This window comes from Acinonyx jubatus, chromosome D2, assembly GCF_027475565.1.
Source record: "Acinonyx jubatus isolate Ajub_Pintada_27869175 chromosome D2, VMU_Ajub_asm_v1.0, whole genome shotgun sequence".
Classification (NCBI taxonomy): Eukaryota; Metazoa; Chordata; class Mammalia; order Carnivora; family Felidae; genus Acinonyx; species Acinonyx jubatus.
In genome coordinates, this window is record NC_069393.1 from 44,373,657 (window position 1) to 44,391,424 (window position 17,768).

Here is a 17,768-nt window from a genome sequence, read left to right on the forward strand (position 1 = left end):
ACAAAGCTTGATCAGACCAAACTGTTGTGAACGTGCACACAAACTGTAACATGGTCTCCGAGTGGCTGAAGAAAAACCAAAACACTTAGCAGCAGGAGAGCAAAGAACTTTCTAATCGGTGACACTATGACAATGCCTAACAAAAGCAACATGGGAATCTCTGTGGCCCTGTAAAAACAGAAATCATTTGGGTAAAAAACAAAACAAACAACAACCAAAAACCATAGAGAGCTTCTAACAACTGATGAGAAGGAGCTCCTAGTAATCACCCGCCTCTCCAGCTATATAAGGGGCATGCAGGCCACAGATCCAGGCCATGCTGGTGGGGGGACTGAGAGCCATCCAGCAACCCTATGGTGGCACTTGTTCCTCTCCAAAAGGAGAAGTCCCAGGGAACAAATTTTGGGCGCATTCCCTCAGCCTCAGGAACAAGGGGATTGCAGAGGGTCTTATCTTGGGTCTGATCAAGACTGTTCCCACCTCCCCTTTCTCAGAAGCTGGGGTCTACTTGAACCGCTTCATGCTAGCAGTAACCCTGAGGTCAGAGGTGCCCTGAAGAACACCCAGGGTGGGAGGGCTGCTCACGTGTCGACGATCAAGTAGAGATCAAAGGCACCCTCGCAGGTTTTTGGCTTCTCTATCTTGCTCCTGTAGTGCCTGGTGCCCTGGTGGAAGGGTGTCCAGGCTGGGAGGCGGTGCAGGAAGCTCCCTGTGCTCAGCAATGGAGGTGGCAGCAGCAGGAAAAGGAGAAGGAGCAGGGAGAGTGCAGGGCCTGGCACCCAGAGGCTGCTGCTCCCCATTTTCTTAGTTGTCCCTGAGGCCCCACTCTCTCCTGGAGCAGGGGGATCAGCGCTGGCCATGCCTGGCCACCACAGGCTTCTGCCTCATCTGCTGTCTCCCCTTCAACCCTGTGTCCTGGAGCCTTGTTCTCTCAAGCTCTTTCTCCAAGGTGCTCTTAGAGCCTCCACCTGGTACCTGCCCTTTGGCTGGAAGAGGCAAACATCTGGATCTGGGGCAGTAGTCCCACTACCTGAGTGGCCTTTCCCTGCCCCACAGAGACAGAATTCCCTGTGATGTCCCTTATGATGGACAGGAAGGTTGGCATGGTGACTTTGTGACCTGCAGCTCTGCTCAGTGTCCTGCCTGTTGACAACCCCAGGCAGGAGTCATGGGATCTTTGGATGGGGGATAAGATGAGGCCTCCATTTGTCTCTTACCCTAAACCTTCATAGGTGGCCATTAAAATCTCCAAGACTCTGCCTTTTTGTAACTCAAAGAAGGCAGCTGAGGTGGTTTAGATGAGGACATCCCTGTGGGTGTCCAGGAGGTCGATGAACTGGAAGACTAGAGTACAGTAATTAATGGTCATTGGTGTGAACACTGAAGTCACCCATGGACATGGAAGGATCTAGAAGGCCTAGAAGGTTTGTGTAAACATTCAAAGTTCTTTGTGAATAAGGGACATTCTGGTTATCTACTGCTGTGTAACAAACCACCCAAACGTAGTGACATACAAGAGAACCATTTTATATGCGCACAGGTTCTGTGGATCAGAAATGCAGAGAAGGCTGAATGGGGATGGCTTGTCTGTGCCCCATGGAAAAGCATAGGCACTGACAACTCTTGAGTCAAAAGTGATTGCAAAGAGTCAGTATGAGATGCAAAAAGTATTTAGAAATTCCTTAACTGATTTCTTTTGTTTTATTCATTTTTTGCATGTACAAAACAAGTGTGATATGCACTAAAAATCCTTCTAAGTTTAAAATAGAGCTTTCAGTATGAATTTACAAAAAAGTATAAGTGATAAAAAGCTTTGTGTTGGCAGTTTTATTTTGTTTTTTATTTTGTTTTTTTTGGGGGAGTGGTATTTAAAGCCATGGAATATCTTAAATGATATTTGGAATTGATAGGATTGGTATGCATGTCATTAGCATATTAGCTTTTCCTTGTTTGACACTTGCTATTGTCATATTTTTGCATACTCATCTATTGATTAGACATCTCATGGTGGGCTTAATTTGCATTTCCATAATTTCTGATGGTTTTCTGTTCAAGAGATTTGGGTTCATTCATTTTTCTGTTTGTGAAGTGCTTGTTCCTACCTGTATCCATTCTCTGATTCAGGTGTTTATGCTTTCCATATTGATTCTTTGGCATTCCTTATACATTTTGGATTCTAATCCTTTATCAGTTGTTGCAAATATTTTCTTTTAGCATGTGACTTATTTTATACTTTAAAGATTTGCAGGATTTTGTATCTGACTTAAGTAATTCTCCCCTGTTAAGGTCAGGGTGAGACACACTTTATCCTAAAAATTTTAAAGATTTTAGGGGCGCCTGTGTAGCTCAGTTGGTTGGATATCCAACTTCAGCTCGGGTCATGATCATTCAGTCAGTGAGTTCAAGCCCCATATCGGGCTCTGTGCTGACAGCTCAGAGCCTTAAGCCTGCTTCGGATTCTGTGTCTCCTTCTCTCTCTGTGCCTCCCCTCTTCAGGCTGTGTCTCTCTGTCTCTCACAAAATGAATAAACGTTAAAAAGAAAAAATTTAAATTAAAAAAAGTTTTAAAGATTTTATTTCACATTGAAGCCTTTGATCAAACTGTAATTAATTAATAAGTGCAATTTGTGCTAGGGATCTTACTCCATGTTTTCCCAAATATATGTCTCAGCACCATCCTTTTCTATTTGTTGACTATTCTATGTTTTTTTCAATGATTTGCACGTCACCTCTGATGTGTTTCAGATCCCATATAGGTGTGGATGTGGTTCTGTGCTCTTTGTCCTATTCCTTTTATCCATCTGTTGGTTTGTATTTATAGTGTCAATACCACACTATCTTATTATAGTATGGATGATTGTGTTATTTTTCCTTTCTGTCCCTTACTCCTGTAAGGAAGGATTGTGCTTCCCTGCTACATTCATAGCAGGCTTGGACTTGATTCCACCAATGAAATGTTAACATAAGTACATGTGCCACTTCTGGATAGAATTCTTAAGAACGTAGGTATGATTCAGGTGAGCACCTGTGTTGTGCAATGCCCTCTTAGAAACCTGAGGTGGATATGTACATGCAGGAGGGTATGGAATATAAGTGGAAAATAAAGTTTGTGCTTTTAAGCTAATCATATGTGGGGGGCTGTTACAAGAAGATAACCCAGCTGAGTCTGATACACACAAGGCATCAGTTATTTTATCTAACATACAGAGCTCTACAGCAAGCCTTTGCAGGGCAGGGCAAATCATCCGCCTTATTTTTCTTATGGCCACTTGTTCTTTCAGGTAAATTTTAGATTCAGCTCACCAATTCTCCACTCCTCCCAAACGCTCTTAATATTTTATTATAACAACATTAAATATATAGATACATTTGAAAGGATTTGAATCTGCTATCTAGCCTCCCCTATTGGTAAACATGATAATGTCTCTATTTATTTGGTCGTATTCAACGCCTTTCATATAAACTTCCCTATAAAGATCTTAAACCATTTTGCCAAGTGCCTTTCCCTACAGTGTGTATACATATACATATGTACTTATATATATACATACATACATATACATACATACACATATATTTACATAGATATATATACATATATAGCAGCTCTTGTAAATAGCATTTTTAAAAACAAAGTTTTCAAACTGTTTATTGGTGTTGTGGACAAATGTATTAATTTACTGATTATTCACCTAACTTGCTAAGCTCCCTTATTCTAAAATATATCTGTAGAGTTGTTTTGGTTTCTATAAAAAATAAAAACCAAAAAACACTGTACTGACTAGTTCTCTAATGACATGTTGACTGGAAGCTGTGATGGAGGCATTCTTGACTTTAAAAATACCTCTAATACGTCACCATTAAGAATGATATTTATGAAAGGCTTTTGGTGGACATCTATCAGATTAGGGAGTCTCCCTACTCTTCTTGGTTTGCTACAAATCATGAACGAGTGTTAAATTTTATCTAAATTCTCTTTCTGCATACTTTGTGATGAATATAATTTTTCTCCAGTAAGTTATTAATATGATTAACTACATTAATGCATATAAAACCAATTTTAATATTTTATAAATAAACCTGACTAGGCCATGATAATTTTTGTAAATACTGCTGGATTGAGTTTACTATTAGTTTAGAATTTTTTTTATCTATGAACATGAGTGAGGCTGATCTGTAATTTCTTCTTTTTGTGCTGTTCTTAACTGGTTTTATATTAGGTAATAATAGCCTCAGAAAATGTGCTTGGGGTGTTTTTACTTTCTTTCCTTTTGAAAGTAGTTTCAACATGATCCCAACAATCTACTCCACGTATACTTGGTATAATATCATCTCTGCCTAGTGTTTTCTTTGTGAGAATTTTTTAAAACTACTGATATCATTTGTTTAATGTTTACTGAACATTATGGACTGAGATGTGCCCCCCTCCATCTCAATTAATATTATGACGTTCTAACACATCGTGTGACTGTATTTGGAGACAGGCCCTATAAGGAGATGATTTAAGTTAAATGAAGTCATAAGAATGTGGCCCTCATCCTAAAGGAACTTTTTGTGGTACTTTGTTATGGCAGTCTGAGCAGACTAACACACTGGATTATTTTGTGCTTGTATTTCTTTTATCAGTCATTTAGGTACCACATTTTTCTAGGAATTTGGATATTTATTTCCGCATATTGTTATGAAGTTGTTAAGAATATGTTTGAGTCTTAACTTTCTGCTCGATTTGTGGTTATAGCTTTTTAATTCCTAATATGACTTGTGTCTTTTCTCATTCTATGCATTCACAACAGGGAGAATATTGCCCCAAGGGAGTGAAAATTAGTCTCACAGTTTTTAATTATAAAGCACAGTACATAAAGAGATATACAATAAATCCTTGGTACTAAAATTTCATGAGCCTATAAGGAAAAATGTGTTTGTAAAAGCTCCTGGGGGGGGGGGGTTATAATTTAAAAACAAAAATTGGGAAGCACTGTCTTGTTTTACAATCAATTTCATTAGAATATTATTTATATTAACAATTTTTCAAATAATCTTTGGCTTTGTTTTACTATTTTACTATTTTCTGTATTTTTTTTCTCTAATATATTCTCCCTTTCATTTTCTTTGGGTTTAATTTTACTACTCTTTTTCAACTACTTTAGGTCAGTTATTAACTCCTTTATTTTCACCATTTCCTCCCCCATAACATAACCATTTGGGGGCACAAATTTTCCTCTAAGCTTCTCCTTCACTAAGGCTATATAAATGCTCACATTAGGGATTTCCATATTCACCAAAATAAAAGTTTTGCTTTGTGGACCACCCCGCAAAGTTTTAATGTTTATTCTGAATCAGCTTTCCCCACCTCAGATTTAGCATCATTTCATTCCTTTACAATCTTATTTGTGTAATAGGGACTCCAAAACCTGGGGAAAAGCACAGAGCCTGTCACCTTATGTCCCTGCACCCTCTGCCTCCCCAAGGGCGTCCAGAACATTTACAGAGTGACTGAAGGAAGGAAGGCGCAGGGACTCAGGACTGGTTTCCCTTTCAGTCCCTCCATGTCCCTTCCTTGGTCTCATCTGCTCTGCACTCCAGTCTCTGTGCTCATGCCCTGTGACCCGCACATCTGGCTGCCACTGCAACAATTCTGGTTACCTGAGACACTTCTCCCATCTCTTCTCTCCTGTCACCACGAGGTCATTCAAGCCCTGCCAAGACCGTCGCCCACTCAGAAGCCATTCCCTCCCGTCCCCCAGCCCTTCTTTGGGGCCGGGTCCATCCCACCCTCCGTGGGTGGTTCGGTTCCCCGCCACCTTCGCTTCCTGGGAGGTCGCGGAACTCACCATGACCTGGCGCGGTGCGGCCATCTCACAGCTGAGGAGGCGGCGAGGCGGAGGCACGGCTCCGCTGAAGTTTGGGAGAGTCTCGGGGGCGCTGCGAAGATGCAGTTTGCCCGGCCGCTCAGCGGGCAGGGGAACGACTGCCCGGACGCCCGGGGGACCCGCTGCGGCGGGGCGCAGACCGCGCGCATGGACGTCCCGGCCGTAGCCTGGGGGCCCGCCGACCCCACGAAAAGTAGCCGCGTCCAGGGCGAGTGAGCAGAGGCAGGGGCGGTTCCGCCGCGGTCCAGGCACCGCCTCCAAAGGCACCCGGGCTTTCCGCGCGGCGCGGCGGCCGGCGCCAGGACGCCCCCTCAGGCTCGCCGCTGCAGCCAAGGCCGAGCCACCTGGCGGCGGCCGGGGTTTCGCGGAGCCGAGCGCACCGGGCGTCCTCACCGCACCCCTGGTGGCGGGTGGTGTCTACTCTCAGGCCCCTCCCGGCGGGGGGGGGGGCGGGGTGCCCGAGGCCCCGCCCCGGAGGCGGGAGCAGTCCGGGAGGGCGGGGTCCGGCCGGCCCCCGGGGCTCGCGCGCTAGGTTCCTACAAGCGTGTCGCGCGGCGCAACCTGCAAGCGGCCGGGGCTGCCAGCGCGTCTCCAGCGCCCAGAGCGCCGCGGGAGAGCTGAGGTGAGACGCGCCGTCCTGCCCCCGGGACGGGCCGCGAGTGGACGTGGGCGGCGCGATTCATCCCACTTCTATCGGCCTCTCCCTAGGGCAGAATGCTCCGTCCTGCCCTTGACTGCCCGCTTCTTTCCTCCCCTCGGGCGCCTGCTTCCTTGGTCGCGCCCTCCTTTTTTTTCACCCCGTGCCCCCCAGTCCCTGCCTTCTCTGCCTCTTTTGTCTCCTTATCTCTTCCTGTTTTTCTCTGTCGTCTATCTCACTTTTTCTTGTCTGTCTCTTCTTCATTACGTATTTCTTCTTTTCTTCCTTCTCTGTCTCTCTCGGTGGTCTTTACCTTTGCCCCCACCCCTCCCCGCCCCAAGAATTCAGCCTTGGATTTTTCTTCTCCTAGGTTGACTTTTGGGGCAGCAATTCTTTTCATTCATCCATCTATCCATCCACCCATCCTCTCATCCTGTTGTTGCTCTGTCCCTGTCAGCTAGGGCTTGTGCTGGGCACCAGGGTAATGGTGCATCTGCCCCAGATCCTTTCTCCCAACAGATTATATCCAAAGATTTGAGCACGTAACACATTCAGTGTCTGTTTTGGGGGAAAAAAACCCATAAATGATTCAGTCGTAAATATCTGAGTTTTTATGGTGAGCTGGAAGAAAATACTTGGTTTTACAGACAAGGAATTGATTGAATCCTTTCTTGACACTTGCCTTTAGTAATAGGCACAGACAACGCACCGGGAAGCTAAAGCATGCAGAAACATTTAGGGGACATTGGGGCCCACACCTTCTTTCTGGGGAAGTAGGGTAAAGCCAGGTTGGTGGGGAGGGAAGGGGTGGAAATCAGAGCTCAGTTGTGGGAAGACAATAGGGAGGTCAGGGCTTTGCTTGTGAAAATGTTAGCTGAGAGTTAAAACATGAAATTAAGTGTATATTTCTAAAATACATACTTGTCAATGGTGCTGATGTGCAGAAATTAAATTACTGAATCAGACAGTATGTTGAATCAGACAGGCATCTTATAGCAATTATTGTGCCATTTAAAATTAATGTTTTTGTGTATGTTGGGTAGGACCACAGTTGAAAATATCTTAGTATCAAAGATTATCTTAGACACATATTAAGTGAAAAAATCTAGAAAAACAAATCTGACTCATTTGGGGAGAATAAAGTAGAGGTATTGTATGTTAAAGCAATGTTTTATTTCTTGTTAGCAATGTAATTTTGTCAGAGACATAATTTTATTATTTTATATTTTTATGACATCTATAGAGCTGTATGTTCAAACACACATATACACACATGATATATATATATATATATGTATGTATGTACCATATATATAGATATATCTCATATGGTTGTAAAAAGAAAACCTGTTTATTTTTAAAGCTATTAATTGCCACCTAAGACTTGAAGCTTTTTTCAAATAAATAATTTAACCTTTTAGTTTATGATTTTTAATGATTATTCAGTTTATTTGACTTTTCAGTTGCTATGGAAAAGGAAATTTGTCATTACATAAATCACACAAGAAGTAAACAAAAATGAAATATGGAAGAGGATTGCAGTGTGTTTATTGAAAGAATTTTTTCATTTTAAATCAAAGAATGTTGGACAAATTCTTAAGTATATGCTTGGAACTTTGATTCAGGGGACTATTTTCTGCATCGAAGAGTCAAATTGCCTTTTATGTCATTGTACCACTGACTTCCGATGTGTCAAACTTCTGGAGGGGTGGAGTGAAAGGGATGCTTTGCAAATGATTTAAAAATATCATACCTTCTTTGCTTAGCAGATTTCTTTTTCAGAAACCCAGGAAGTGACAAATTTTCTTTAAAACAGAAAATCACAAAATTAAAAAAAAATTTTTTTCAAGGTTTTGTGTTGAGCTCCAGTGCTTTTAAATTTCTTTTCCTTCTTTCAGTAGGCTGTGTTTCTCTTTTCTAGAAGGTTATGCTATCATTGGCATCAGGTAGAATCTGGCTGAACAGTTTGATGTACAAGCCATGGACTTACCCTTGAAGGCTGCCACTGAAATTGGTCTACATGGCCATATTGTGTTAGGACTCCTGCTGACGTCATTATGGCCCTGATGTGTGGTTGCATCCTGGGAGTCCTGCATTTGGTTTTTCTTGAACACAATACGCATTGCTGCTGAAGCGGTGTAGGCAGAGCTGGACATAGAGCCTGTGGGGACTGGCTGGGAAGCCTTCCCCTCTCCCAGCTCCAATGGCACTACCAGCCAGCCTCCAGGAAAGCCTGGATAACTCTCCAGTTTTTAATTTTCTCAGGGGTCCAGAGCTAGGAAGATGCATGTGTATTTCCCTTCTCAGGAAAACCCAGGACATCACAATCCATATGTAGAAGAGATGGATAGATAATTATCCTCTGGAATCTTCCTTCAGGGTCTGAGAAGCATCTCCAAAGTCTAGGGAAATCAAATGATTGGAGCACAGGAGACATTATCTGCTCCTGTTTTAGCTAAAAAGGAAGGCAGACACAGGAAGACACTAGCTGGTGATATAAATGGTATCGTTGAATAAGATCCAGTTTCTGAGTGAGCTGCAGCTTGGAAAAGCTGGAGACTGGCCAGCTAACAGAGGCTGGAGAGTACCTTCAGATATCTCAGGAAATGAGGTTGCCCAGTTGTTTGCTAAAACCTCTTTCTTTTGTGAATGAAGGGGGAAGGAGGAAAATGCCCAGGGCATTTGGTCATTCATTAAACAGTATTGTGCCCTGGTTCCAGGGAGCATGTGAGTAGAGGGAAGGCAGCCGTGAGGTTGACTCTGACCCTTTGTACTAGTGTGATAATAATTGATAAATTGATGCTACCTAACACTTACTGAACCAGGCTCTTTAATACTTTAGGTATATTAATCCATCTAATCTTTACAACCACCTGGTGAAGCGGACCCCAGGATGATCCTTTTTAGAAAGGGTCCTCTTTTAGATGAGAAAGTCGTCAGAGAGAGGATCAGCACCTTGCCTATGGTTACAAGATTGGTAAGAGCAGAGGTGGGTTTGATCCAGACATCTGACGTAAGAGGCCATGCACTTAACCTCTATGTGATGGAAGGCTTGATGAGTACATGGGATGGGCCAGTCATAGCACAAACAGAAAAGTAATATGGAAGAATGTGGCCAGTGTTTCCCAGGTGAAAAGATGATTGGAGTCTGCACTCAGTGCCCTGGAAATGGGTAATAAACAGAGACACACATGCTTATAACACTGTGGGGTGGGTGAGTCTTCATCTCCAAGTGGGTAGCCGTTCCTGTGTTGGTCAGTGGAATCCTCACTGTGGCCCAGGAAGATTGAGAGTCTGAGGGAAAAGGATCCTGTATGACAGGGAAGGCTGGATGTGGTCACACCATATCAACTTAGGAAACTCAGATTCAGAAGGTTTCAAAGATCATTACTTCATTATCCCACAATCTAAGGGCTCAGAAATGTTGCAAAGTATGGGATTGAAATCAGGTCCTCTCAGTCAGAAGACACGGGGTGGCACTGAACAATGTCTGTGTGACTCAGAAGACTATCTTCCTGAGCTCAGACTGAAGAGATCCAAGGAGGACAAGAGAACCCTTCTCAGGACACACATAACAGAGTGAAGAGGACGAGTAAATAGTGTCTGGGTCGAGAGCCCAGAATGAACTGAGGCTATTGAGGACAGTGGAGGGAGAGCAAAGGGCCCCTTAAGATTGCATGGGAACAAGGAGAACAAGGGCTGCATACATCCACTGGAATGTCTGGCTGAGAACCGTCTCTAGTGACAAAGGGCATGGGTAGGTCCACGTAGGAAGAAGGAGCAAGGCAGCACCAAGCTGCTGTGCCTGTGATCTCCTGACCCGGAACTCACTGGCCAGGGCATGATGTGACCCCAGAGGTGACATCATACATCTGCTCAGGTCATCTGAGAGCTGGATCACAGGGGAGGTGCATGGAGCCTGGAGCTGGATGAGACCCAGAGTCTGATGCTGACCCTGGGAAAGGGCCTGTGAGTCCTTCAACAAGAAGAGAGGAGCGTCAGGAGCTGGCACAGGCTCACTGGGGACAGGCCACGCCAGGCACATGTCATTTCGGCTGTGAGAGGCTTCAATCTGGCAATGTCATAGACAGAGTGGACCAGTTAGAGGGAGCCCCAGATAGAATTTTGTAGGACATTGTTTGCACTTGTGTGAGTGACCTTACCCCAGCAGTGCTGATGCATGAGAAAGAGGTGACCCTCTGGGAGCTTGGTCATGCCAAAGGTCCCCAGCTAGTTCAGTACCCTCGTCTTCTCCTTTTCTTCTTCTTCTCCTCCTCAATATTATTATTATTTTATTTAAAAAAATTTTAATGTTTATTTTAGAGACAAAGAAAGAGAGAAAAAGAAAGAGCGCATGTGTGCGAGGGGCAGAGAGAGAGAGAGAGGGCTGAAGCGGGCTTGAGGCTCTGAGCTGTCATCACAGAGTCCGATGCAGAGCTTGAACCTATGAACTGTGAGATCATGACCTAAGCTGAAGTCAGATGCTTAACTGACTGAGCCACCCAGGTGCCCCAATATTATTATTATTATTATTATTATTATCATCATCATCATCATCATCATTATTATCATGTCCTTTTCTTTCTTCTCCTCCTGTTGTTCTCATTATTATGATTAAGATTTGAATAATAAAATTGATGGAGCATGAAGATGGGTGAATGTCTAACATAATGATTGGCAGAATCCAGGCCCATATTGGTCTAGGAAGCTGGAAGGCAGTGCTGCCTTTAGCAACGTGGCATTTGTCAGGTTGGAGATTAATGCCCTTGGGTTGGATCATGCAGCTTCCCTTGTGTGGTTATCATGAAAATTCCATGCAATAAGGCATACGAAGCCTTTTAGCATCTCTGGCACGTATTCACTTACATAGTCAATAAACAGTCACTTCTATTCTCATATCACAAAGCATCCCTGGTAGCAAATATTTCGTCCTGCAGTAAGATCCCATATTCTAAATTTGAATGCTGAAAGCAGGGTTGTGACATCTGTGGCTCAGGGCACTCCAGACACTTCTGAAAACTAGGTCTACATGACTGTGGTTGGCTAAGCTGTGAAGACAGCCCAGTAGAGCTGTCTGCAAAGGGATGTAGGGGTGCAACAGGACTGGGAGGACAGCAGGGTGGGCTCCAGCCCAGGCTCGGGGAAGACATTGTATGGTTCTAAAATATAATCTGGAGGGCTGTCTGAGGCAGAGCTGGGTGGAGAGAGAAGGGTTAGAGAAGGGATGTTTGTGTGTGTATGAGTATTCCAGTGTGAGTGTTTGTAAGTGTGTGCGATCATATGTGTGTGTGTGTATGTGTGTCTGTGAGTATATGTGTATTTGAGGGTGTGAGTGTAGCGTGTGTGAGTACATGTGAGGGTGTGAGTGTATCTGGGTGCGTGTGTGTCTTTGTGAGCTCAGAAGCTCAGCAGTGGGGCTTCAAGCAGACCAGCTATTCTTTGAGGATGAGGGAGAATCGGCTTCATCTCAAGTAGTCATACACTGGTAGATCTGGAAAGCACAGTGAGATAATTTAGCACCAGCTCTAGTTTATAGACGAGACATTGAGGTTGAGAGAGGTGGGATGGTCAGCACAGGGACACTTGGTAGACTGGCGTGGTCGCCTCTGCCTCTTCAAGAAGCATAAGCTAGCACTAAACTTTGATGCCAAAGGCACCCCATTTGAGAATGAATTCGGAAAGGATGTTAGGAGTGGCTTGGACTCCCCTGGAAGCATATAGTTTGGACTTGGTGCTCACCACTTGGGGTATCGTGAGGGCCACATGGGCAGTTCAACCAAAGCGTGCTTTGGGGACACACCCTTGGGTTTCATTCCCAGCAGTGCCTCATACTGCAGAGGACTTCAGACGGGGTGTTCAGCTTTCCAGAACCCATGTCCTCTTCCTCTGTGAAAGAGGGTGACGGTCCTCCAAGCGCAGTGAAGGTGGAAGGAGGTAACGCGTGCAAAACACCTGTCCACACTCTTGCCACTGAGACAGAGAGAAGGAGGGCAGGGTACCTGTGCTTCTGTTTACAGGTGGGCGGGAGCTGACTTGAGCCCAGTGATGTTTATGAATAATAAGCCCGTGGAGGTCCCTGTGAGGAAGGGACTTGGTCGCCCACTCATCACGGTCCTCCTGGGCCTGAGGACCTGAGGATAGGACCTGAGGACCTGAGGACCTGAGCAGGCCTGAGGATAACTGCTTTCTAACTATGAAAACTCAGAACACTCAGTGGGGTCTGGTTCAGCCAGTGCTGCTCACCAGCTGGGATTGGGGAACTTGAAGATGGGTGTCCTGTTTTCAAGAACTGGCTGGTGGAGTTGATTAGGGGAGGGCAGGTATGAAAGCCTCCCCAGCAGGGCTGGTGGCACTCTCTCCTCTTCAATGCCACCTCACATGTGGCCCTGAGTGTCTTTCCTCTGAGCCTTGAGCACCTCCAGGCCGAAGTGGAGGCTGGTTCCCCTGAGTAGGCCCAGCAGGTTGGCCGGCACGAGAGGACAGTTGACAGCGGAGCAGAGGAGAAGGAAATGGATTAATGTCTGAATGGATACAGGGTAGACTCATGCTTGTTCCAAGGGGCAGGGCCGGGTGGACAGGTGGCTGCCCTCCAGGAGTGGGAGTGGGGTCAGGTACAACCACAGACCTACTCAGGATGCCTGGACATTTACTGTCCAGCTTCTACCCTCTGGCCACCTGTGCTACAGGAGCTCCAGTCCCCAGGTGCTTGTGCCCTGGCACTTCTGATGCTGTGGAAGAAACATTGGCATGCTGAGTAGCAAGAATGCTCTAAACAAAAATGAAAACTTTCATAAATCAGGGTGCAAGCACATTAGAGTTGGCAACCGGGTCAGAACTGCCTGGTGGACACCTCGCGTGCTGTGTGAACACGGCAGCTGCTGCCTGGATGCTGACAGGTGCGGGGCAATGCTGAGCCATGTCCCTGGGTGGCAGGGCCACACAGTGTGGTCCTTCCTCCCCGACGGAGTCCTGGAGGTGAAAGCAGGTGGCATAGCGCTCTGAGTCAGGGTGAGCTGTCGTGTCTATAGCAGTCAGGATTCTTTGGATGCAAACAATGAAGATGGAGGGCTCGTGTCTCACTGCTGTTGCTTCCTCTCTGTGCAGAGTCCTGTGGTCCAAGTGTGGCTGGCCCAGCCAACAGGGGAGCTCTCCAATCTCACGGTTCCTCCCCGGGGCAAGGCCTCCGCAACACCAAAGCCCTGAAGACTGACAGCTGTTGGAGCGTCCGCCTTCTTCAGCTGGCTCACAGCCTGCTGGTCGTCATGGCTGCTGGGAAGGGTGCTCTGCAGAGGTCTTCGGCTGAAAACACATGGAGGCTTGGTGAAGCTGACCAGGGCTGGAGCTGCAAGCCAGTGCTGCTGGAAAAAATGAACAACCTGGGCTCTGAGGCTGCCATGGGTGGTGGTGGCCGGGAGGAGACCTCTGCTGAGGTGGCACTGTCAGCAACCCCAGGAAAACTCAGACTGGGAAAGCCAATGGCCCAGAAGGTGTGCTGGGAACAGGGGCAGAGTGCTTTCACAGAGGTGCCTCGACTCAAGAAGAGGCTGGAGGGTGTGCAGGCCAAGGAGAGGGAGCATGATAACCCCACAGGCCAGCCTGGTCCCCAGAAGCTGACCCAGGACACCCCCAGGGACCTGGCTGACAGCAAGACCTCTGTGTGGCCCAGTGGAGCCCGAGGGGAGCAGAAAAGCGCCTTCAGCAAACCAGCCAGGTGTCCAGCAGGGAGACCTGGGCCAACCTCCGTCTTCCAGGCACGTGGACCTGCAGATGCCCTTGGGGAGCTGTTGGGACTCAGCAACACGGTAGACGTCCCTTGTTGGGATCAGCTTTCGAATTCTAAGTTTTTGGTGGGTGATTTCTGGAACCTGCAGACGTTGCCACAAAATGCTCCTCTCTGCAGTGCTTTCCTGGGGGCCCCCACACTGTGGCTAAAGCATGCCACAGCCCAGATGTCCACACCATCATCATCCTCTTCCACTGCCACTTGGGCCCTGCTGCCACCTACATTCACCTCCCTGGGCCTGTCCACCCAAAACTGGTGTGCAAAATGCAACCTCTCCTTTCGCCTGACCTCCGACCTGGTCTTCCACATGCGGTCCCACCACAAAAAGGAACATGTGGGGCCTGACTTACATTCTAAGAAGCTGAGAGAAGAGGCCCTCACGTGTCCCATTTGCCATGAGTATTTCCGGGAGCGCCACCATCTCTCCAGGCACATGACTTCTCACAGTTAGCGGGTGGCTGTGGAACAGACCTGTGGATGCAGCTTCTAGCATTTGGCGGTGGGGCGGAGATGGCTCCCTGGTGCTTCCTTTGAAAAGGCTCGTCATCGTTGTCTGCAGGGCTGTCTGCATTGGAGTTGATAGATGAACTTGGTCATCATTTGAAAAAGACGGTCCTTGGCTCTGATGTATTTTGATGGAAATAAAGTCATGAAATAAAATGACACACTTTCCTAACCTAGGGTATCAAGACTGCTAGGCACGGAGTAGAGGCCCGGCTCCTGTTCCATATGGAGGCAAGTTTGACACACAGCCTGGGCTTTGGAGGCAGACAAACCTGGATGCTAACCTTTCACATATTAGCCCTGACCTTGGACACATTGCTTTCACCATCTGAGCCCCAGTCTTCTTCTCTGCAAATGGAGAGGGCGACACCTGTGTCTTAGGGATGTTGTCATGGTTACGTGGGAAGGTGTGTGGAAAATAGCCAGGATGCCACCTGGCACAGTGTGATTCCTGAGCGAATGATATTTGTTATCATTGTCCAGATTAGTAAGCTGTTGTTCCATGGCAGAGTCTCAGCGGCAAGCAACCCAAAGCGTCTAATTCTCGCTCGAAGGTCTGTGGGTTGGCTGGGTTGGGTTGGGCTTGGCTGGGCTTGGCTCCAGGTTGCAAATTATATTTAGGTTCATGTTCTGTTACTCTAGGACTAGTGGGCTTCCTAGATAATACTTCTCTTATGGTCATTCCCAGAGCACAAGAAGGAAAATCCAAACACACAAGCACACCTCAAGTCTCTGCTTGGGTCACTGCTACTAGCAGCCTCCCAGCCAAAGCGAGTCAGTGACCAAGCCCAAAGCAAGTGGGTGAAATGTGCCACCTACCTACAGGGAAGCCGTGATGAGGGAGCGGATGTAAGGTCCTACTACAGAGGCATGAAGAGTTGGGACCAGTCATTCAGCTGACACACTTGGTCCATGGTTCTTCACATGCTGAATATGTGGAAGGGGGAGAAAGGAGCAACATCCCCCCCCCCCCCACACCCATTATCTCTCAGCAAGCAAGCAAGCATGGTGCAAAAGCTTGAGACTTAAAACATGGTGAGAATTCGGAGCGTTGTGGTTACCATTATCTACTGCATGTTGCGCTTCTCTCGGTGACTGTTCTTTTCATCTGCAGTTGCCCTTGCAAACCTCAGGTCATAAACTCTGATGTAACTTGGGCCAGTTTGTGGGAAGGCCATTCGTTGGGAGCTCTTTCCAGTTAGGCGTTCTTTTGACTGGTTTCCCCTGCACTTTCGGGATTTGTTCATTTGACCGGCAGTGTCCAACCCTCTGGTGGGGCCTCTGGCACTGAGCTCAGGCTGTGGTTGGGAAGGAGCTGGCGTGGGCATCTCAGACAGTGGCCAGTGACCCGTCCAAACACCCTCCAAGCTCCATTTCTTCTCTCCCTCTCCATGCATACACAGGGTCCTGGTGAGAGCCTGTCCCACCCGGCCCACCCTCCTTCTTGCTCACCCTCTCCCCGCCTCCCACCCACACACCCAGCCATTCTGCACCCATCGCCAGCCATTCAGTCACCCATTTATTGGCCTTCCTGGGTACCCTTGCTGTGCCAGGCTCGGTGTCAGGCCCTGGGGGAGGCCCAGTGAATTCGGCCCATGGTCCTTGTTCAGGGTGCACAATGCCTGGTGTGCAGCATGATGGATGCCAAACAAAAGCCCGTGTGGGGTGCCTGGCACACGGGAGCAGGTGCACCTCAGACCTGTGGGAGTAAGTGCAGTGCCCCCTGAGGCCTCCTGAGGAGCAGGGGCAAGAGCAGATCATCCAAGTCCAGCAGATGCTGGAGGTGCAGGTGGAGGGTAGTAGCTGGGGAGAAGGCGGGGGGGGTGGGGGTGGGGCAGAGCTACAGAGGCTCTAGGATGCTTCAAGGCTGGTGTGAGGAGGACTGAGTGGGGCCCTCTGAGATGGAGACGTAGGAAGGCCTCAAAGGACAGGAATTTGGCCCAGGGCACGGGAAGGATGGCTCCAAGAGGCACTTTGAGGGGGCCTCTGATTGCAGTGAGAAGGGTGGGCTGGAGGAGAGGAGAAGACCCCCTGAGTCATTTCCTCTGCATGTGGAAGGAGCCAGCAATGCTCCCTGCAGGCACCAACAGAGCATCTCCATTCTTGCAGGGAGGTTTGGAGGACCCCCTCCCTGAGAGAGAAAAGGGAGGCTCTGCAGGGTGGTCCCTTACCCACAGAAGGGGGCTGGAGCTGGGGGGAACCTTCCCCTGCTATCCATGTGATACAGGAAAGGGCATCTTAGGGAGTGTGAACCTGAGGCTCCACACTATGTGGTGACATATAGCCTTTAACCTATGACAGGTGCAGGAGGTAGATATTTAATTCCCATGTTACTGAAGAAGAAACAAACCGCCGAGAGGGTAAGCTTCTTTCCTAAGATCATAGGTTCAGGAGAAGCAGCACAAGAATAAGGCCCCAGGACCACTCACATCCTTCCCAGCCTGCCACACATCTGCTCAGCATGTGGGTCACATGGTATCATGGATGGTTTAAAAAGTTGGGTTTAGGACCAGGCATTGACCCCTTCTGGAATTTAAACTTGCAGCCTGCATACACCCCCACATTTCCTATCACCCTTTTCTTAGCACTTCTCTATATCTTGTATGCTACATGAGTTTTCTGATTTGTGTTATTTACAGCGTCTCTCCTGTTACTAGAATCTAAGCTCCACGAGAGATTTTTGCTGTGTTGTTCACTGCTGTATCCCCAGCAGGAAGGACGATGAAGGCACATAGTAGTTGTTCAACAGACTTTTGTTGCATGCATGAATGAGATGCCTAGATCCAGTCTCGCCCCTGACAAACCCCGAGCCAGCTGCTCATAGTGTTTTGACATCTGTCAAATGGTGTGCACAGCCATCCTCTTCTGGCTTATTGGATTGGTCCGTATTTCTGTGAACTCCCTTTTTAAAGTCATAAGTGCACTTAAGACCGAATAGAAATTTAAAATGGAAAGGGACTCTAGACTTCCAGTC

General features: G+C 47.2%; 2 protein-coding genes across 7 annotated transcripts in view; one reads left to right on the forward strand and one right to left on the reverse strand.

Moving 5' to 3' along the window:
• LOC106989774 (anthrax toxin receptor-like) overlaps positions 1–5,804 on the reverse strand; it is a 126,857-nt gene extending 121,053 nt beyond the window's left edge. For 3 of the 4 annotated variants that reach the window (XR_008292029.1, XR_008292030.1, XM_027063506.2), the window contains exon 1: positions 586–5,800. Coding sequence is in view for 2 of the 4 variants with exons in the window: in XM_027063506.2 (XP_026919307.1) it covers positions 586–860 (275 nt within the window). In the remaining 2 variants the exon portion in view is untranslated. Of the gene's footprint in view, positions 1–585 lie in introns of all 4 variants that reach the window. The other variant, XM_053207002.1, reaches the window with a different exon arrangement.
• ZNF488 (zinc finger protein 488) lies at positions 1,134–16,603 on the forward strand. 3 transcript variants are annotated; one of them, XM_053207003.1, is made up of 3 exons: positions 1,134–1,424; positions 9,350–9,496; positions 13,612–16,603. In XM_053207003.1, the coding sequence occupies exon 3, from the start codon at positions 13,770–13,772 to the stop codon at positions 14,739–14,741; it is 972 nt and encodes a 323-aa protein (XP_053062978.1). In that variant the 5' UTR covers positions 1,134–1,424; positions 9,350–9,496; positions 13,612–13,769; the 3' UTR covers positions 14,742–16,603. The 3 variants fall into 3 exon arrangements, with proteins under 3 accessions (XP_053062978.1, XP_014943598.1, XP_026918297.1); XM_015088112.3 differs by lacking the exon at positions 9,350–9,496; XM_027062496.2 differs by lacking the exons at positions 1,134–1,424; positions 9,350–9,496 and adding an exon at positions 6,360–6,492.
• Positions 16,604–17,768: the final 1,165 nt, after the last annotated feature.

Bases quoted from the DNA above. Each gene is read 5' to 3' on its own strand.
- ZNF488 (XM_053207003.1), top strand. From the start codon at position 13,770: ATGGCTGCTGGGAAGGGTGCTCTGCAGAGGTCTTCGGCTGAAAACACA.